The sequence below is a fragment of the Meleagris gallopavo genome, chromosome 25, assembly GCF_905368555.1.
Source record: "Meleagris gallopavo chromosome 25, MGAL_WU_HG_1.1, whole genome shotgun sequence".
Taxonomy (NCBI): domain Eukaryota; kingdom Metazoa; phylum Chordata; class Aves; order Galliformes; family Phasianidae; genus Meleagris; species Meleagris gallopavo.
This window is the reverse complement of record NC_139428.1, coordinates 1,797,856-1,818,407: the sequence shown is the minus strand read 5'-3', so window position 1 is coordinate 1,818,407 and position 20,552 is coordinate 1,797,856. Positions and strand designations below refer to the sequence as shown.

At 54.9% G+C, this 20,552-nt stretch overlaps 4 protein-coding genes and 1 long non-coding RNA gene across 6 annotated transcripts; 3 read left to right on the top strand and 2 right to left on the bottom strand.

Moving 5' to 3' along the window:
* The first annotated feature begins 954 nt into the window (after positions 1 to 954).
* NR0B2 (nuclear receptor subfamily 0 group B member 2) lies at positions 955 to 3,531 on the top strand. Its single transcript, XM_003212477.5, has 2 exons — positions 955 to 1,675; positions 2,118 to 3,531. Exons 1-2 carry the CDS (start codon positions 1,150 to 1,152, stop codon positions 2,396 to 2,398), a joined length of 807 nt encoding a protein of 268 aa, XP_003212525.1. The 5' UTR covers positions 955 to 1,149; the 3' UTR covers positions 2,399 to 3,531.
* On the bottom strand, positions 1,369 to 4,446 carry LOC146542789 (uncharacterized). 2 transcript variants are annotated; one of them, XR_014879598.1, is made up of 3 exons: positions 4,056 to 4,446; positions 3,864 to 3,973; positions 1,369 to 3,761 (listed from the first exon to the last, which is right to left on the bottom strand). It is a non-coding gene; the product is annotated as an uncharacterized LOC146542789 (long non-coding RNA). The 2 variants fall into 2 exon arrangements; XR_014879597.1 differs by having other exon boundaries at positions 3,864 to 4,446.
* Positions 4,447 to 4,647: 201 nt separating this feature from the next.
* Positions 4,648 to 9,159, top strand: GPATCH3 (G-patch domain containing 3). Its single transcript, XM_010723292.4, has 7 exons — positions 4,648 to 4,999; positions 5,244 to 5,662; positions 6,974 to 7,148; positions 7,503 to 7,562; positions 7,824 to 7,945; positions 8,085 to 8,212; positions 8,751 to 9,159. Exons 1-7 carry the CDS (start codon positions 4,648 to 4,650, stop codon positions 8,968 to 8,970), a joined length of 1,476 nt encoding a protein of 491 aa, XP_010721594.3. The 3' UTR covers positions 8,971 to 9,159.
* A 610-nt stretch (positions 9,160 to 9,769) lies between these two features.
* GPN2 (GPN-loop GTPase 2) lies at positions 9,770 to 14,755 on the top strand. The gene is made up of 6 exons (XM_085208738.1): positions 9,770 to 9,918; positions 10,233 to 10,668; positions 12,251 to 12,407; positions 12,604 to 12,764; positions 13,535 to 13,665; positions 14,157 to 14,755. Exons 2-6 carry the CDS (start codon positions 10,252 to 10,254, stop codon positions 14,227 to 14,229), a joined length of 939 nt encoding a protein of 312 aa, XP_085064864.1. The 5' UTR covers positions 9,770 to 9,918; positions 10,233 to 10,251; the 3' UTR covers positions 14,230 to 14,755.
* A 3,330-nt stretch (positions 14,756 to 18,085) lies between these two features.
* Positions 18,086 to 19,475, bottom strand: SFN (stratifin). Its single transcript, XM_003212503.4, has one exon. The coding sequence runs from the start codon at positions 19,312 to 19,314 to the stop codon at positions 18,574 to 18,576; it is 741 nt and encodes a 246-aa protein (XP_003212551.2). The 5' UTR covers positions 19,315 to 19,475; the 3' UTR covers positions 18,086 to 18,573.
* Between the last annotated feature and the right edge of the window lie 1,077 nt (positions 19,476 to 20,552).

The window sequence follows — 20,552 nt, the reverse complement described above, 5'->3', positions numbered from 1 at the left end:
CTGCAGCAGGGAGAGACTGCGCCAGTCCTGCTGGCTGCTGTGGGCCTCTCCTTACCCCTCACTGCTGGTTTCACTCCTTCTTTGTACCAAGAGCTGTGTGCCCTTAGGGTGAGTTGCCCTTATCCCCAAACGTTGCCTACTGCCCAAGGTCCCCCTGAAATCAGTCAGCAGATGCTGCCAATTCCCCAGGCTGACTTGTGCTGGCCAGCAGACACAAATACCTGGGTGTTTTGTGGTGAAAATCTATAAACGTGGCCCTCAATTCCCTCTTGCTTGTGTACCAAAAGCTGTGTGTCCTTAAGGCGTTTGTTCCTCACAGGGTTCACCAGACCTGAGTGAGGAATTCCTCGCAGGCCCTCCCTGAAATCCATAATTATGTGCTGCCACTTCCCTTCTGCTGATCGAAACATACAAATTCCAGAGCAATTCAAGGTAAAAATCTATAAACCTGGCTCTCACCTACCCAGCATTTCTTCTGCAGCACATGGGGCGCTGCCTCGGGTTTAGTTTGGCTTCACTTATTCACTGGCTTCCTTAACTGTAACAGCACGAATCTCCTGTCAACAAGGTTAGGCAAACATCTGCTGATAAAATGACTTCCAGGTTGCTCTTCCAAGGCCGGAGCACACAGGCCATTTGCCATGGGGTCCTCGCTCCAGACGAGCACCGTGCGTGTGTGTGTGTGAACTCCTTGGCAGCGACACCTGCCAGATAGCACAGCCTGATTGCAGCGTGGGGCCTTGGTGCCATGGTACAGCCCGGGTTAATGACTTTGTTTATACTGTTTGGGTAATTGTGATAAGGCTGCCCAACCCGCTGCCCCATCCCCGCGCTGCGGCTGCTGGCGTTTCATTGAGAAAACGGCCATTGACGCCATGCTGAGATCTTGCTGATTCCAGCCAATCAGTCTGGGGACAGCTGGTTGTTGTTTTTTTTTCTTTTTTAATGAGGACCGCTTAATCACAGAGCGGTCAAGGCTAGGAAGGGGTGTTCCACTTGTGACTGAGCCTTATAAGAGCTTGTTTGAACAGCCATGCGTTGGCAGAGCAGAGGGGACAGGTCACTCCCAGGCCGAGACGGGGAGGAAACTTACAGGTCTCTCCCATCTGTGGAGTTTTACAGAGGATACGGGCTCCTATTTCTGCTCTGATGACCAGTAGCACGGACATGGACTGCGAGAGGTGTCAGTGCCAGCATGAAGACAAACACTCAGCCATTCTCTACACCCTCTTGAGCCAGAATCTGAGCCACAGCCCACCCCACCAACGCTGCCTGTGTCACCAGCGCTGGACAGTTTGCCTCCGGACACCCCATATCACCTGCCAGGCCGCCTCCGATGTGTTGGTGAAAACCATCAGCTTCATGAAAAACCTCCCTTCCTTCCACCTGCTGCCACGGGGGGACCAGCTCCTGCTGCTGGACAGCTGCTGGGTCCCCCTTTTCCTCCTGGGGCTGGTCCAGGAGACGGTGACGTTTGAGGTGATGGAGACCCCAGCCCCCAGCATGCTCGAGAAGATCCTCCTCGACGGCCAAAGCAAAAGGCAGGAGCCTGAGTGGACGCAGCCCATGCTGGCCGCTGTGCAGTGGCTGCAGTGCAGCCTCAACACTTTCTGGAGCCTGGACTTGAGCCCCAAAGAATATGCCTACCTGAAGGGAGCCATTCTCTTTAATCCTGGTGAGTGCTCAGCCCTCTCAGCTCTGCCTGCTGGTGGCAAGAGAAAGCCCTGCATGAGTTAGCATTCAAAAACACAGCTCTTGGCTTGGAGTCACTCAGAGTTTGGGCAAAAGCGTGTGTGAGAGCAGGGAGAGCTGCTCACATTATCATTAGCATCAACAGTGCAGTTTACAGCTGGGACGCAGGGAGGAGGGATACTGAATGCAGTGTTTAAAAGCAGAGATCTTCTCACCTTGCAAACAAAGAACCCTGGGACTTAATCTATAAAACTTATGTTTGCCCTGTTCGTTATATTTACTCCCTCAACGCAACAGCCCTGAAATACATGTCACTAGTGTGGCACTCGGGGGTTTTCTCCAAGATACGGGGAAGGGGATGGGAGAAACCTAGAGCTGTTTTCCAGCCTTCCTCTTCACGTGCCTTTCCTTCTTTCTCTTGGCAGATGTCCCAGGGCTGACGGCCTCCCTGTACATCGAGAGCCTCCAGCGAGAAGCTGAGCGAGCGCTTCAGGAGGTGGTGCGGATTCTGCACCCCGAGGACCAGGACCGTTTTGCCCTCATTTTGCTCATCACCTCCACCTTGAAATCCATCCCTCCTGCCCTCATCACAGACCTCTTCTTCCGGCCCGTCATTGGCAATGCAGACATTGTTGAGCTCATCGTGGATATGCTGTATGAAATCACCAGCTGGCAGCCGGCTCCCTCACCACACACGGCTCTCTGAGCTGCTGTGCTCTGCCATAGCTCTGAGGGTGCTCTCCAACACCTGGCAGGGCAGCAGGGAGGACTGGGGAGCAGGCATGCAGGACAGGCACTCTGAGCTCCACAGAGAACTGGCTTTGCGTGTGCCTCTTGCTAGGCTAGAGGGCTCAGCAAGGTTTTAGCAGAGCACACAGGAAAGCAGCCTTGATTCAGCAGATGTCTGTGGCAGCTCCTGCTCCACCTCTGCCAGTCTGTTTCAAGGAGTGTGAGTATGTGTGTGTGGCTGTTTCCCTGTTCTGCAGCTAGTAGTACTCAGCTGCTAGCAAGCAGGCCAGCCCTGAGACAAGGGGCAGATTGAGTTAGAGCCTGCTCCAGTTTTCTTTTTTTTATCTCAGTGAATCCTCAGTTCAATTAAAACCAATGTGTGTTTTGCTGTTAACTCCAAGAGATGAGGTTTGACCTCAACTCACTGCCCATGACAGCTCAACTCTGTGGTAGTGGTATTTAGGGGTGCTGAGTATCTTCAGTGATATTACTTGTAGGGTATAACCAAGTGCAAACAGTAAGAAATTAGATCTTTAAATATTGGCCAATGTCTATTGTGCAGGAAATCTCAGAAATATTCGTAAAGAATCTTCCTCAGGCAGCAAGAGGGAAAAGTATAAAATCTTACAGGGTGTGCAGCCAGCCAAATTAACGCCTTCTGCCTTTCATCAGGTTGCATCTTCTCTCCATTATGCCATGAGCTGCAACAGGATTGCTCACAGAGCAATGGATTACCTAAGAGCAGTGAAACTATGGCAAATAGTGCTGCATGAACATCAGGGAGTTCATCCTACCTATACACCACAAAGGTGCTTTTAGCAACACTGAGAATGGCTCAGGCTGTGGGCTTGCCTCTGTTCCTGTGACAGCAAGGAACACACTGAGCTACAGACACTGAACAAACAAGCAGAACTGTTGGTGGCAGAACAAAACATCCCTGCCTTGAGTTACAGCTGGTTAAACGTGTAGCACGTCTGGAAACCTCACTTCTCCTGTCTGCAGCTTTTGTACAGCATTAGTTGTCAGTATTTTATGGGTGAACCTTCTTTTGGTTTGTATATAAGAGACAGTAAATTATTTTTTTAATAAAATCTTTTACCTTTTGGAAAACGGTGGTGACTTTCAGGGAGGCTGTTACACTTCTGGGATTGCGGACTTAGAGAAATACTGGCTGTAGGCCTGGTGTGGAAAGGACACCTGAAAGCAGGGCCGGAGCCTTTCCCCTCTCAGTGAAATCCTTCTGCCTCGTCATCGCAGGGGAGCGTTGCCATGTGGTCACAGCAGTGTCTGATTCACAGCCCCGTGGCACACACTCCCCTGTGCACCCAGCAGAGAGAAATCTGCAGAGGCAGCAGAACCGCAGCCTGTCTGTACGCTGCACCTTCCTTCATGCACGCAGCCTCGCCCGGAGGTGCTGAGGCAGGAGATGGGTGCTGACTCACCTGGATGTGCACACAGCCGTCAGCAGGCACGGAGACCAGCCTGTGTGCCACGCACGGCCCTGCCGAGGTGCCTGCTGGAGCCACACGAGGTCTCCTGGTTCCCCATCGCCCTGAAACACATCGCTTTTGAACAGGAGCCTGGTGGGAGAGCAGCGCGTTCTGCCCCTCTGTCCCTTCCCCCCCCTGCCAAACCGTAGCAGGCTGCTTCCAAGGCGATCTCAGCCCCTGACAGCCATTTTCCAAAGGGAAGGAGACTGTGAGTCACCGGATGATTTCCGCAGGCCCACGCCAGCCACGAGCTGCTCAGCACGGTGACACACACGTGAGTCACTGCGTGCAGGGCACCCAATACCCGGTTGGCACAGTAACCCAGCAGCAGGCAGGCAGGTGTCTGGGCACAGGGGAGAGCTCCCGGTGCCTCCGTCCGTCCCACTGCTGCTCCCAGCAACTCCTGGAGACAGGAGTGCCCTGTGCATGGTGGGGCAGCACCTCACTTCAGCACAGCATCGCTCCTTTTCCCTGTCCTACACATAGCTCTCAGAGCTGCTACTTTACCCAGCATAAAAGAAATTAAAAGGAAAAAGAAAATAAGGAAAAGGAAAAGCAAATACCAAGACCCCCCCCCGGGGTTGGGCTGCACGTGGGAACGCCCCCCAGCACCTCCTGACCCCATGGCCTACAGTGCCCCTCCCCGCCACGAGGCGGCGCCATCTTCCCCGCAGGTCCGTTGATGACGTCATCACCGCGCGCCGAGCCCCGCGTGACGCACCGCTCGGCGGACAAGATGGCGGCGCCCAGTTGTGAAATCCCTAATGGCGGCGCCGGTGCCGCCCGTTATTGCCTGGTAAGCGGCATCCCGGCCGCGCTGCGCTCTGCCCATCTCCGCGCCTACTTCAGCCAGTTCCTGGAGGCCGGCGGTTTCCTTTGTTTCCACTACCGCCACCGCCCCGAGCGTCCGCCGGCGGGAGGCAGCGATGGGCAGAGCGCAGCGCCCAGCACCTGCTGCTGCCCGGTGGCCGTGCGTCCCGGTCGGGCCCGGCGCTTCGTCCGCATGTACTCGGGCAGGCGCTGGGTCGGGCCCGGCGGCACCTCGTTGCCCGGCCGCTGCCTCGTCCGCAGGGTCCGCCTTGGGACAGGTACGTCTGGGCCTCCCCTGTGGGCCCGCTGAGCACAGGGTGTGTCGTCCCCACTCCCTCCCCTTTCCTCTCTCCCCTTTCTCCCCCTCTCCCCCCCGGTGGAGTTTCCTTAACACCTTACATCCGTTATGGGGCAAGCAGAGTCAGTTTGGGGGCTGTTCCTTTACCTAGACCTACCCAGGAGGGCCCCTCTCTGGTGTAGGTGTGTGTTTTCCCTCCCCAGATCACTCCTTTCCTCTTCCAGGCACAGAGACGTTTTCCAGTGGAGAGGACATGAAGGCTGAGGGTGAAACCGTCATGGAATCGGACTTGAAGCGGCTGCCTGAGTTCAACCCCCCTTCCTTTATGCCTTTTGGGAATGTGGGCACCCCTCTGAAAGTCTTTCTGGAGCTGATCCGTGCCTGCAGGCTGCCTCCCAGGATCATCAAGAAACTACAGCTGGATTTCCCAAAGGCAGGCTCATCCCGGAGGTATGGCAACGTGCCTTTTGAATACCAGAACACTGAGACGGTTATAGAAGAAGAAAGAGTTTACACTGCTACGGGGGATGAGATCACAGAGGACGAGGGGCCTGTGGCAAGATCTGAGGTGACTGATCCAGCCAGTGCTGAGGAAGATGAGGTGGGGCAGGAAAAGGAGGAAGAGGAGTCGCACTCGGATGACGTGAGTGGATTTTTGTAGCGCTGCCTGAGGTCAGACATTGTGCTGCAAAGCTGAGAGAGTTGATGTAACTCTTAGAGCTAATTTTTAATCTTTTAATTGTATTGTGACAATTGCTTGTCTGAATATGGTGTTAAATGTGGTTGTTCACATGGTGCACGTAGTGGTGCAGATGTTAATACTTCCAGAGCAGCTTGTCCAAGTGAAAATGCTTTATGGTGTCAGCACAAAGAGCTCAGGCCAGAGGATGGAGCCCAGGTGGTGGCTGGTGCTGCAGGAGGGCACCTCTGCCTGCTGCGTGACAGGTTGGTCTGGCTCTGATGTTGCTTGTAAATGAGATGGCTGGAGACTGAGGAGCACATTAATGTTCTGGAAATGACATGCAGAGTCGTGCAAATGGTTGACCTTGAATGTTCCTGCAATACAAATTAGTCATTTGGAGAAAAATGACTTTCTTGACAAAGACTTCTAGAAAACTGGGCTGGTCTGGCTCTCCAGAGATTATCTTGCTCCCCCCCGACAGACGCCTGTCTAGCCTGTTCTCCCAAATCTTTGTTATTACAGAGGCAGTGCAGTCCTGAGGCAAGCCATTCCCGTTCTTGGCTGTCCTGCCTTTATACACCAGAATTAACTTGTATGTCAAATCTTTGCTGCAGTTTTATTCCATTGGATTCTCCTAGCAACAGTGGACACAGAGAACACTTTGTTCCTTCCTTTAAAAGCTTTTTATTCAACAGCTGCTTTCAGTCTTGTCTTTTCCAGACTACACAAGTCTGCTCCTTGGCCGTTTCTCATAGGCTCTGTTTCCTGGATCTCCAGCCATTCTTTTGGACATTCCTTAGTCTGTTAACGTCTCCCTTGAAGGGCTGTGCCCAAAGCTGGGCAGACAGCAGTAAAGCTGTCAGTCTGATCTGTGGCTGTGCCAGCAAACTCCTTTTCTGGAACCCATACAATCTCTTTAGGGATCTACTTGAGTGGAATTAATTTGTTGCTAGTGCTGACTTAACCTACAACACACCTGCTCCTTAAATGGACATCTTTGCGTTACAGATCAGGTACGCTGCTGAAAGCATGCTGTGAAGTGGGTGTGATGTGGTATTTTTCACCACTTCTGTCTGCTGACTCTGGCATTAGTCAGGGGAATGAGGTCATCAGCGCTGGTCGTGTTAGTGCCTGAAAACAGCAGGCTGAGACGAGCTCTGTTGACAAAGGTGTTATATTGTAAAGGCATTGCAATGGACCGTGAGGGTCAGGGAAGTGAAAAGGAGACTTTGTGCTGCTGCTGTCCCCCACCTTTTGCTGGTTTCTTTGCAGGACAATGATACCTGTGAAGAATGGGAGCGACACGAGGCTCTGCATGAGGATGTGACCAAGCAGGATCGTGTGGAGGAGCGGCTGTTTGAGGAGGAGATTGAGCTGAAGTGGGAGAAAGGAGGCTCAGGCCTTGTCTTCTACACAGATGCTCAGTACTGGCGGGAGGAGAATGGAGGTAATGTTGGTGTTTGTGTCACTGCACTACAAACCAACTGCCACAAGCTGGGTACTGGGGGCCCAGCCTGATAGAAGCAGATAAATTAAGTGTAACCCTTCCAGCTCAGCTGCAAGTATGGGCATCTGGCGATCAATTTTTAAGCATTCCTTTGGTGACAAAACCTGCAGAAGTTCCATCTGATGGCTCAAGGACCTGCTGGTCCTATTAGCAACCTATTCTGTAACTTGTATGCCCTAATATCTGTTCCTTCCCGTTTTGTTAGAGGAAACGGGATTGACTGCTAACTAGCAGCTCTTCTGTGTCAGACATCCACAGCCATTACCAAAACCGGTGCTTTTCTTCTCTTGGCAGACTTTGATGAGCAGACTGCTGATGACTGGGATGTGGACATGAGCATCTACTATGACAAAGGTATTTGAGCTTGGAAAAACTTCATAGGAAACAGGGGAGGTTGGGAAGTTCTGAACCTGCAGAATTTTTGACGTGGGGAACTCAGTCATCCTTTGAAAGCATCTGAGACGTCACTGTACTTGAAAGAACGTTTTTTGGCTGTGAGAGTTGCCAAAAAGAACAGGTTCTGCTTCCTTGCTGGGTGGTGCTCTGGGGGAAATCACAGCAGGAAATAGCTTTCCTGAGCTGTTCTACTCTGACTCTTGTTTCTTTTTTCCCTAGATGGAGGTGACAAGGATGCTCGTGACTCAGTCCAGATGTGGCTGGAACAGAGACTTCGAGATGGTTTGGAGGATGGGTCTACCTCAGGGCAGCAAATTGGCACCTTTGAGAGATACACCAAGGTGAGCTCTGGATACAGAGTGGATGGGGAAAGGCTGCACTGGTGATGTTCAAAACATGTGCATCTTGTGGAGGGAGGTTCTGGGAAGATAAGAGTGGGCTTTGTCCAACAGCTTTATGACTTTTTTTCTGCTCTTCCAGGGCTTTGGCAGGAAGGTTCTGGAGCAGCAGGGCTGGACGGAGGGGCTGGGACTGGGGAGCAACAACTCTGGAATGGCTGAAGCTCTTGACAATGAGGGTCAGAATCCCAGGTGCAGGAGAGGTCTGGGGTAAGTACCTTGTCCTCCCCTGCCAGCCTGGGTTTGAAGCCTCTTCCTGGCATCTGCAACTAACTAGCTTAAAAAGAGTGGACTGTGAACCAGAGCAGCAAGGCTGTGTCCCAGGGACCTGCCACAGCACTCCAGAGCTCACTGCTCTGCTCTTCCTGACGGTGCAGTACTCTTGAAAGGGCTTGTGTTGTTACACTGAAAGAACTGGAACCATTTGCAGGTTCATGCAGCACACAGACATAGAGGGAAATCTGTGCTCAGGAATGTCACCTGCTACAGTATTTCTGTAGGAAAATCTCAAGTGACCCGAGTGAGATTTGTGTGCCATACTTCTGACTTCTCTGTGGGCTTTGCTCAGTGCCTTGTCTCACTGCGAGGGCTGCTTCTTGTTCCTGTCTGTGAGATGGCTCCAGGACAGAACACCTGCACCATTTCTGCCCATTCCTCCTTTATGACACGTGGTGGAGACAGCCTGCATCTACAGGGGTGTCCCACAGCCCCAGCACTACTGACCCCAACGCTGTCTGCTTCCCTCTAGGTACCACGGGGAGAAATTGCCAGCATTCAGCAAGGTGAAAAAGCCACGGAGAGAAACTCCTGTCCTCATCTCAACCATCTACGATGACCCTGAGCCCATGGACAGTGGTGACCAGCTGCTCAGGCGCCAGCCACCCACTGCCATGAAGTACAGACTGGACATGCCTTTCGTCCGGGCGTCGCGTGGCACTCTGGAGAACTCCAGCACTCAGTCACACTGAGCAGAGACTATCGCAGAGCCTTCTTACTGCTCCCGCTCCTGTTGACCACAGGCTGGCTCCTGCTGGTCTCAATACTGGAGTAGTTTGTTCATATATTTATTTTGGGAAGAAATAATTTGTAACGGAAAGTGCCCTGATTATTTTTTTTTTTACTCCTCCTGGAGCTATTAAAGTGAGGGGAGATATTAATGGTCCTATTTGTTCGCTGGGAACAAGGTGGGAATTGCATTTTTATGCCAGAGCTTTAAAGCCAATACTGCTGCCTAGATCAGCAGAGCTGCTGTGTTAGGTCCACAGCCAGCTCAGCCCAAAAAGCAGAGCGCATAGTTCACAGCTCCTTGAGACCTAGGGCAGGACAAGTACAGACAGGGCCAGCTGTGGCAATGTAACTGTCCTGCAGAAAGTTTGCTGCGGGCTCACAGCTTTGTCTTGCTTGGGCGTGACAATCCCACAGTCCCAGCAGAAACTCACTGGGATGAAAGACACGTCCTGGCAGCCTTCGGGAAGGCGTCTCCCTGTGGTCAGGTGTAGCAGCTGCTTCCTTCCATGCTTCTCTGTGACAAAGTCTGGGCTGCAGAGAGCCCTGGGCTGGGAGCTTTCATCCATATGACCTGGCGTTGTGGTGTTACGTGTGAATTAAGTCTCCTCCGTGTCAGTGGGCTCCAGCCTTTTCTTGCTGCTTACTCTGCACTTCTCATTAGGTGTGGCAGAGACAACGTGGAGAGTCATTTCTCTCTTTTTGGAAGCGGAGGTGGGGGTGTTGGGTTTGTGCCTGGAGGAAACGGGTGGAGCGGAGAATCGAACCCGCGAACCCTCGGCACCATTCGGTCCGCTGCGCCCTCCGACCGCCAGGGGGCGCTGTGCAGGCGGCTGCCGTTCCGGGGTCGGAACGCGGTGAGCGGGGCCCTGCGGGCACCCGGACCCAGAGCTGCGACACCGGCGGTGGCGGTGAGCGGGAGGGGGAACACGTGGGGGTGTGGGGGAGGCATGGGGAGGTTGGGGGATAGGAGGGGTGGAGGAAGAAGAGAAGGGCTGGGAGTGGGGTGTGGGGAGGAGTGTAGGGTGTGGGTGGGGACACGGGGGGAGAAGGGGAATGGGACGTGGGGCTGGAAGAAGGGGCGCAGGGAAGGACGCACAGCTGTGATGCTGGCATTGGGTCCAGCAGCCTTCCTAATTCGCAGCCACGCGCTCAAGGCCCGGCTGACAGCGTTCGTATCCATGGAAATAAAGCTGTGAATGAGAGCTTTGTATTTCTTGCTCAGGAGGAGGAAATGAGCCGCCATGTCTGAGAGCAGCAAGGGGAGCCCGCTGGCCTTTGGCCAGGTTGTGATCGGGCCTCCAGGCTCCGGCAAGACGACCTACTGCCATGGCATGCAGGAGTTCATGGGCAGGATTGGGCGCAAGGTGGCTGTGGTGAACCTGGACCCAGCCAACGAGGGGATGCCCTATTCCTGTGCTGTGGACATCTCTGAGCTCATCACCCTGTCTGACGTGATGGAGAACTTGAAGCTGGGACCCAACGGGGGGCTCATCTACTGCATGGAGTACCTGGAGGCCAATTTCGACTGGCTGCAGGAGAAGCTGGCTGCCTTCAGAGGTCACTACTACCTGTTTGACTGCCCGGGCCAGGTGGAGCTCTACACCCACCACGACGCCCTGAAGAACGTCTTTGCACAGTTGGCCAAGTGGAATTTCAGGGTGGGTTCAGTGCTCTGTGGGCACTGCAGCTGTGCAGGGGGCTCAGGTGCTGCACACCGTGTAGTCGGGGCTTTTTGGTTGTGGATGTGGCTGCTAATGGTTGTTTTCTTCTCCATCCTGCTTGAGAAAGGGTTGCCCAAGGAGGTTGTGGATGCCCCATCCCTGGAGGTATTCAAGGCCAGGCTGGATGTGGCTCTGGGCAGCCTGGTCTGCTGGTTGGCGACCCTGCACATAGCAGGGGGTTGAAACTAGATGATCTTTGGGCTCCCTTTCAACCCAGGCCATTCTAGGATCCTATGATTTTATACTTGGTGGGACAGGCAGGGGTAGCTTGTTCAGGATATTTAACACAGTGCCACTGTCCTCAGCAGAAACATGGGTTCCTTCCTCCCAGATTCTCGCTGCTGAAAGTTTGTTCTGTGTTGTATTTGAGTCAGTGCTGTATTTCAGGGCAGGGAATGCAGTGTGTGCGCAGAGCGAGTGCAGATCCTCTGCATTGCACTGTGAGAAATTCAGGTGTCATCTCAGGCCCTGCCTGCTGCTCCTGCAGCCAAACCAAATCGCTGTGCACATCGTAATACGTGCTCTGTGCTTTCTTGCACAATGGAAGATGCAAATTAGGAAGCGCGGGTGAGAAGAGTCCCATAACCACACTAACTTGCCTACGTTGCATTTGTTTTGCATTTGGGCCAAACCATGAATGTGCAAACCACATGTGATGCGAGCAAGAAGGGCAAGTTCGTTTGCTTGAGAGTGTCACTGGGAATCTGCACATTAGAATTCATCTTTATTCAAATAAACATACACGAAACTGTAGTTACTAAAAAAAGATGGTTACGCTCCTGTTTTGATGGGCACAGGAGTGCTTACACCTGCCTGTGAGCTTTGCTCTGGCTTTTTGTTTTTTGTCCTGCAGAAGCACGGCTGTGACTCAAGCACCCTCAGCTACAGAGCTCTGCCCGTGAGTGGCATTGTGCAACAGCCAGCAGCTTAGCAGAGATCGTAGACCACATTGTTACAGCCGCGTGAAACGCAGGGAATCGAGCAGCTCGTTAATTTAGTGATTAATTATTATTTCAAACCACAGGGCGCTTGCTTCTCCTGGCACAGTGTGGTGTTCTGGAGTTCCTGCTATTGAGCTGGCAAACGTTCCTGTGGGGAACGTGGAAACGTTGAGGCAGTTGTGTAGCTCGGAATGGGGGTCACCCCCAACTGCCCCCAAAAACCTGCAGAGTGCAGCCAAGCAGGGAACTGCTGCTGCAAAGAGAGATGCCCTCAGAAACGTGGGAGCAGTCGGGGTGTGAGGGTGTCCTGCAGCGCTGCAGCCTTCCCACAGCCCTCCCTGCACGCAGCATCCTCACTCTGAAGCCCCCACGGGTGTGAGGGTGGAGATGATGGACCTACCCATGCATTGTATGGATTGTATATCCATATGTATATCCATAGGAGGGTGTTTTATGTACGTGTGATAGCTTTCACCATGTAGGAGTTGTGTGGTTACTTAGATCTGGGTGGGTTGTCCTTCTCAGAGTCTCCCAGGATTAAGCAGAAGGATTTTCGCCTTTGTGCCTTTGCTCCCCAGCTGGCTGCAGTACATCTGGTGGATTCTCACTACTGCACAGACCCCGGCAAGTTCATCTCCGTGCTCTGCACTTCGCTCTCTACCATGCTGCATGTGGAACTGCCCCACGTGAACGTCCTTTCCAAGATGGACCTGATTGAGCAGTATGGCAAGCTGGGTAAGCACCTTCCAGAGAGGGAGACGTGGAGTCAGGTGGTGTCAGATGCAGATCGCTGCCATGGTACAGGGCTGTTTTGCTGGGAGCTGGTTGGGAAAATGGTGTAAATCTCACTGGGTTCTTGGTAGCGAGCCTTGGCCGGAGAATCACCCACATCTACAACAGGTTTTCAGAGCCTCTTGGTGTTTCCCTACAGCTTTCAACCTGGATTATTACACGGAGGTCTTGGACCTCTCTTACCTGGTTGACCATTTAGCTTCTGACCCCTTCTTCAGAAACTACCGCCGCCTCAATGCGAAGCTGGTGGAGGTGATTGAGGACTACAGCCTGGTGTCCTTCGTTCCGCTCAACGTCCAGGTGATGCAGTGGGAGGAGAGGGGCAGAGAGGGCAGGGAGTGCTGGCGAAGCAGCCAGGATGTTTGGGAGCAGCTGGGTTGCACGTGGGCATGCAGAAAGTGGGGGAAATGCATCTTCTGCAAAGGCTGCCCCCAAATCCCATATCGCCTCTGCTGCTTTTCCCTCTGCCCCCAGAACTTGCTGTAACAAATGGGGACGTGGGGGCCAAAAGGCTTTACAGTGGAGAGACTCAAGGATGGAGGAAGGCAGTGAAATGCACCCAGACTTGCACATGTTCTGTGGCAGCCAAAGGAGAAGGAAAAGCTAATGGGCTTGGAGCTATGTGGGCCTCTTGTCCTGGGGTGGGGAATTGAGACTCCTTCGTTCAGCACCCACATTTCCATTCCGAGCCATTACCTAAAACACTTTTAAATCAGGGAGAGCAAAGTAATTTGGAGATGGGAGGAACGCATTTGTGAGCAAGGACTGAAAATGTTAATTTTGCAGTTTGCAGAAGTGTCAACAAAGGGAGATGGGCTGAGATGAGCAGTGATGAAAGGGAGCGAGAGGGCGGAGGGTGTCAGCCCATCGTGTATTCAGACCCCAGGGGGGAGCTCCTCCTTGTCCTGTTGCCCTCTGGGCTCAGGGAGGAGGCTGGCAGTGTCATGTGGAGGCTTTGTGTGTAGTTTAGGTGGCCCACAGCCTCTGAGAAAATGAGTGGTAAAGGCCAGCATGAGCTCTTGCCCCTGGGAAGGATTGTGTTCCCTGTGTGTCACCTCCCTCCCTTTCAGGATAAGGACAGCATGCGGCAGGTGATGCAGGCAGTGGACAAAGCCAACGGCTGTTCCTTTGGGGACCAGGAGCACAGAAGCCTGGAAGCTCTGATGTCAGCAGCAGTGGGAGCAGATTTCCACTTTACTTCGTATCCTTCTCCACCGATCCTCCCTTGTGTTAATTTCTCCTTTAGAGACTGGGCAAGAAGGGCTGGAGGTGGGGCTGGCAGCTTGCAGGTTGTTCCTGCCATGGTCTGATGCTGTGTTGTGATGCAGATGCTCAGCCCAGAGCTCAGCAGGCAGTTGTCCACACCACAGCTACTCCATGCATTGCTAATTGATGCTGTACACGTGGGAGGAATCTTTTGACAACTTTCCTCTTATTCACACTCGCTTGGACTGCTTCTTTACACTCTGTCCAAACCATACAATTGATTCTCCTGTACTTGTCGGATCTGGGATCAGCCAGAGCCAGAAATAACTCAGGTGATGCATGCTGCTGCCAGCACTGCTGCCTTCCTGCCAGCCTTCAGGCACACGTTGGGGTTGGCTCTTCGCTGAGAACGTTAGAGCTCCTTGGAGAAGGGAGTGTTTGAGCCCTGCCCTGCCGCCTTGTTTTCCTTAATTAGTGCGTTATCAGCACACTTGCAGTGCAGGAGAAGTATGTGCAATCTCAGGACAAGACAGTGGAAGAAGAAGTGATGGATATGTAACACACCCAGCTCCGCCACTCTGCTTCGACAGCTCTCCTTTTGCTGCTGAGAGTTTAAGGGACTCTGCTGTGTGACTCAGTGCAAGTGAAAGTCTCTCCAGGCGGAGGTCTGCCTGCTGCACTCCCTCACTGTGGGAATTTGAGCTCAGCCCCAGTGAACAGCAGTGGAATGGATGGGCTCTGGCTGAGGACAAAGCAAGTTGGGTCTTTTTGGAGCGAGGGAGATCTGGGTGGGGATTGTGAGAGAAGACAAGCAAGGGAGACTGAGTTTTGCCACGTCTCCTCTTTCCCAGTGTGCCCAAGGTGGATCTGGGGAAAGAAAAATCAGCTTGTTTCTTCTCTAGTGAGACTTGAGACGTGAGTTCTTGGTTTACTTCATAGGAGGAGGTGTACGTGGCCCTCGTAGTCGGGTTTATCCGGGCTAGGAAGCCTCCAGTCTGTCTCAAGGAGGACAGAGAGATGGTTGTTTTTCTTTTTTTTAAATAATGATGGACTCTTTCTTAATAAAACACTTTGTCTCGCTTTCATCTTGGGAGTTTGCTGAACCTGAATAAATAAAACCGAGTGCTGCAAAGCCTGGGGCTAAAAACCCTCTGGTGGGAACGTCACAGCAGGGCTGTTTGCAGCGCTGTGTTCCTCTACCTGGAAACTGTGCAGGTCCTTCTCCAGCTGGAAGTTGGGCTGGGAGCCAACCTGACCAGAGTGGGAGCTGAAACTCCATCCTCATGCCTTGCTGATGTGGGTTTCCAGCCCGATCTCTGAGCCCCACATCTGATGCAAAAGGGACAGATGATGTGCTCATAAAAAAGTAAGCTGATTTATGGCTGATTTTTCACGGCTCTGAGAGATTTGGTGGCTTAAAAGGGTGCTGTTGGGTCAAGCCAGAGTCACCCACAAGCTGCCAATGCTTTTATACCACTCGGCTTCTGCTGGTTCTACCCATGCAGCACCTGCAGCCCCAGCCCTGCGGTGGGGAAGATGGAAAATCAAAGAGCTCTGAGCCCCGAGGGGAGCGCTGCCGTGTCCCACAAACCGGGTCCTTCTCCTGCACATCCCCATGCCGGGAGGGGACGGATCCCGGGGGCTGAGGAGGTGACAGCCTGGCTCCCGTCGCTCCCGTTGAGCAAGCATTGGGCACGGGGCCAGGATTCGTCAGCACGGTGCGGGCCTGGCCCTGGGGTCCTGGCTCCCAGCCCGTGTGGTCCCTCCTGCCCCCACCCCCAGCTCTGTGTTCTGTGGGGTCGGGGGTTGGGAATGGTTGGGGATGGGGAATGGAATGGTTGTGAGTGGGGAATGGTTGGGGATGGGGAATGTTTGGAGGTGGGGAGTGGTTGGAGACCACGAAGCTTTGCTCACAGCTCTGTGGAGGGATGTGCAGCTCCATCTCCCTACCCTACAGCACAGCCTCCTCCCCTCCCCCCCCCAAGAATGGGTTCCAGTGCCCAGGACTGGCTTACTTCAAAGCAGTGCGCTTGGAGTGAGCTGATCCCAACAGCAGCCCAGGAGTGTGGGGCTGGGACCAACACCGACTGGTTTCAGAGTCCCCCAGGCTGGGATGGGCACCATCCCTGCACTGCCTCAGCCTTGTGCTATTCTCTGTGTGTGGACAGACACACAAACACAGAGGAAGTGGGACAGAAGTATCCTTCCAGGCACTGCAGCCATCCCAAGCATCTACCCCCAATCACTGCAAAGCCCACCACCAGCCTGGCTGCCTTCCACTGATCTTGGGTTCAGTGAATTCCCCATCAGGGCAGCACTCACCTTGGGCACCCCAAAAGCTGCCCTGCTGTGGCCAGCAGCCCTTGGGATGGGGCTCAGCCTCTGTCACCCAGCCTGGGGACAAAGAACAAGCCTGGCTGTGTGTCCTGCTGCCTGTCTGTCCTGCTTAGGTTGTGCAAGCAGTGCCAACGAAGCAGCAGAGATCTATTCCAATAGCCATAAAGCCATGGCCACTAGCCACTGGGTGTGGGGCTGTGCTGGGACCTGCTTCCAGTGCCCACCACCTGTCCCCAGCCCTAGAGTGGCTCTGAGTTGGGGACACTCCCTGGGCATGGGCACCTGAGTCCCATTGTGCTGCTGCTGCTCAAAAACCCTAAAATCCACGTGCACAGCCCTGCTCTGTTCCTACTGTGGGAAGATAAGGATGGGGAGCCCTTGTGGGTGTCAGGGATCCCTCCTAGTCCCAAAAAGCCTACGGGCTGTCTGGGAGGCTGGGGAGCAGCACGGCCCCAATCACACTGCAATTTGGGGCATGGTTATCATCGCTCACTGCCTGCCATCCCTCCCTGTGTCCCCAGCCCATGGGGTCAGGGCCAGAGGGTGCCTGCGGGTCACCCTGCACGTCTGCCGGCCCTGCACTGCCCAATGAGCCTGGGAGCAGCTCCAAGGAGGGGTGGGTGCGTCCTGAGCAGGACAGAGGCCAACCACGGAAGCCCCTCATTTTCCCTTCAAAGGGAACCGATGGCACCAATGGACCCCAACCCCATCCCCATCCTCAACCCCACGTTCTCTCCTCAGCTCTGGGTTGGGGGCTCCCAGCGTTGCCTCGCAGGCACTAAGCCGGCTCTGCCACGGGATGTGGGGCTGGGTGAGCAGGTTCTGCTCCGCGCATCCTCCCACGGCCAGAGCATTCCCACGGCCCCATTCTCCCCACCCCAGGGTCGTGCCTCAGTTTCCCCAAACCCAACATTTGACCGTGCCAAAATGCAGCTCTGCGCAATGTCCCCAATGTCCCCAAGCAAAGACCCCACTGAACCGGCACACCCTGAGTCACGCCGCTTCCTCCTGCCACCCCATTTCCCATCAAAGCCAGGTCCTCCCCACCACGGCCCAGCCCTGCTGCTCTCCATCTGATGAGCTCACGGCCCAGGCTGCCGGGACTGGATTTCAGTGTAATTAACTGTTCGTGTTGAAACTCGCGCTTTGAGAGCTGCGCCCTTTGCTGTGGCTGAGCGCCAGGGCCAGAAGTGCTGAGCTTTCTCCTGTGCTGGCACATCTGCACCTCCACGGGGATGTCCTCACCTTGGTGGGATGCTGTCACCTCCCCTGTGACAGCTCCACGTCAGTGTTGTAGGGGTTGAAACATCTCCTGAAACGTCCCCTTGTCTGCACAGAGCCCCATTAATGGGGTTTGGGATACTGTGGGTTGTGTGGATTGGGTGGGGACACCATGGGGATGGAGACATCATGAAGGTGGGGACACCATAGGGACAATGTGGGGATGGGAACATTGTAGGGATGGGGACATCGTGGGAATGGGAACACCATGGGGATGGGAAGACCATGAGGGTGGGAACACCATGAGGATAGGGGCACTATGAGGACGGGGAAACTATGGAATAGGGGCATCATGGGGATGGAAACTCAGTGGGAATGGGAACACCATGGGGATGGAAATACCATAGGGGTGGAGACACCATGGGTTTGGGGACACCATGGGAATGGGAGCACCATGGGGATGGAAATACCATGGGGGTGGGGACACCATGGGAACATCATGGAGGTGAGGACAGTACAAGAATGGGAACAGTGCAGGGATGGGGACACCATGGGAATGGGGACACACAACTGCAGGGTTGGAGACCTGGGACACTCTCTCCCTATGGAGAAACCCACCTGGAATGCCCACCTGGAAAGCCCTTTCTGGGACCTGTCCCTGAGGTCTGGGCTCGCTGAGTACCCCCACACCCCACGGCAGCACAGCAGGGCTGGGAGGGGCTGCAGGCAGCCAGACCGGTGCTTTGGGAGCCCTGAGTGCTCCCCAGCACGGCGTGGCATGCAACGGGACCGGCGCTGGGAGCTTCAGGAGCTGCCTGGGCATGTGCACGGGAGGAGAGATGAGGCGACCACAGAGGCAGGCGTGCACGAGATGGTTTATTGGAGCCGCACAGAGGCTTCGGCAATTCGCGATCCTCCAACCGGGTGGGGGGCACATCGGACCCCCCTCCCCTTTTTCCCCATCCCGTCCCATCACCTCCTCCCACTGCCCCCAAGGGACCAGTGGCGTGGCTTCAGCCCCCCAAGACAGTGGGTTAGGGCCCCCCTAAGCCACGCTGGGGTATCTCCCAACCAAAATGCTAAAGGGATGGGGGGAGCATGACAAGAACATGGGGGAGAGAGGGAAAGGGGAGGCCCTGCCAAAGGGCAAACATATGGACCCCACTCCCAGAACTGGAGGGGGGTGAGGGTGGGGGGAGCGAAATTCCTTCCCCACCCCTTCAAAAAAAAAAAAAGAAAAAAAAAGGAAAACACACCAAGGGGTTTCGGGAAGGAGAGGAGGGGGAGTCTGGGAGGGGGAGGAGGGGAAGGAGGTGGGGGACGGACCCCAGCTGGTGGGGGCCGTTCAGTTCTTGGGCTCTTCACCAGCCTCGCCGCCGTCTTCGCCCGCGCACTCGGCTGTCCATAGCGTCAGGTTGTCCCTGAGCAGCTGCATGATGAGGGTGCTGTCCTTGTAGGAGTCTTCGCTGAGCGTGTGCAGGTCCCCCATGGCCTCGTCGAAGGTGGTCTTGGCCAGCGAGATGGCCTGCTCGGGGGCGTTGGCGATCTCGTAGTGGAAGACGGAGAAGTTGAGGGCCAACCCCAGGCGGATGGGGTTCGTGGGCTGCATCTCCTTTTTGCTGATGTCCATGGCCTCTTGGTACGCCTTCTGGGCGCTGTCGATCGTCTCCTTGCGGTCGTTGCCGGCGGCCACCTCGGCCAGGTATCGGAAATAGTCTCCCTTCATCTTCAGGTAGAACACTTTGCTCTCGGCGTCGCCGGCCTTCTTGATGAGGTGCTTCTCCAGCAAGCCCAGCACCACGTTGCAGACGCCCTTCAGCTCCTCTTCCACCTTCTCCCTGTATTCGTTCACCAGCTGCGCTTTGTCGTCGCCCTCCTCGGTTTTGTGCTCGATGCTGGAGATGACCCTCCAGGCCGAGCGCTGGCAGCCCACCACGTTCTTGTAGGCGACGGAGAGGAGGTTGCGCTCCTCGTTGGACAGCTCGTCACCGTGCTCCACCACCGCCTTCATGAAGTCCGCCATGTCCTCGTAGCGCTCGGCCTGCTCGGCCAGCTTGGCTTTCTGCACTTGGTGGTTTCTTGCCATGGCTGAAGGCGGACGGGCGCGGGACGAGACGTCGGGGCGAGGAGTGGGGCCGGGAGCCGTCGGAGCCTCTGCTGAGCTTCGCCGCCTCGATTCGCTTTTGGCTGAGCGTCGGAGCCCCGAGCGAGAGCGGGAGGAGTCAGCGAGGCTGAAGGAGCGGCCTCCTCCTCCTCTGCTTCCTCCCCGCTGAGCCCGCCCTTAAAAGGCAAATTGCCGTGAGTCATCGCGCCCCGAGGCAGAGGGGTGCTGGGGAAGGGGTGAGCGGGTGGCACCCACCCTGCCCTCGCTCAGGGTGCCAGGAGGGAGAGGATGAGCTCAGGGAGGTCCTGGGGTCCTCGGAGAGCTCCTCTGTGTCAATGGGACACCCCAGGGGGACTCTGGATCCGTGGAGAACTCTGGGTCCATGGGAGATCCTGCATTAGTGGGAGATTCTGAACCAATGGGGGAGCTCGATCAGTTGGGAACCCTGAATCAATGAGGGTCCCTGGATCAATGGGAGACCCCAAATAAATGGGAGACCTGGAATCCACGGAGACCCCAGACCAGTGGGGGACTCTGAACCAATGGGAGAGCCTAGACCAGTGGGATACTCATATGCATGGGAGACCTGGAATCAGTGGAGTCCCCAGATCAATGGGAAACCCCAAATAAATGGAAGACTTGGAATCAATGGGGTCCCCAAATCAATGGGAGACTGAATCAATGGGGGATGACCCCAAATAAATGGGAGATCTGGAATCAATGGAGACCCCAGATGACTGGGGGACCATGGATCAACTGGGGACCCTTCCCCATCTGCAAGCAGTGCTCAGAACAGGGAGCTGTGGGGTCGTCAGGTTGGGGTGAAGCAGGAATGCGGCAGCACCCCGTGCTCCCTTCCCAAACACCCTTAGAAAAACAGCATGGGGTGGGCCTGGCTGTAAAAATGGTCTCCTCCCAAAAATCCTATCACTGTCATTTTTATATGATGATTAACTTGTTGGTAATTGCGAGGGCTTGAAGGGCAGGTATTTATTCCCACCGGTGGGGAAATGGAGGCAGGAGGAGCAGCACCTTGCCCAGCACTGCCACAGGGATCGGAGCCAGGATTGGGATCAGGGCATTCCCAACACCGCCAGCTCAGGGGGAATTGCCCTGGCACTTGGAAGTACTCAACCCCAACCTCTCCTCCCCCAAAATTTTAGGGCGCCCCCAACCCCAGGGCAGCTCCACACCCACAAACCCCACCGGAGCCCCATTAA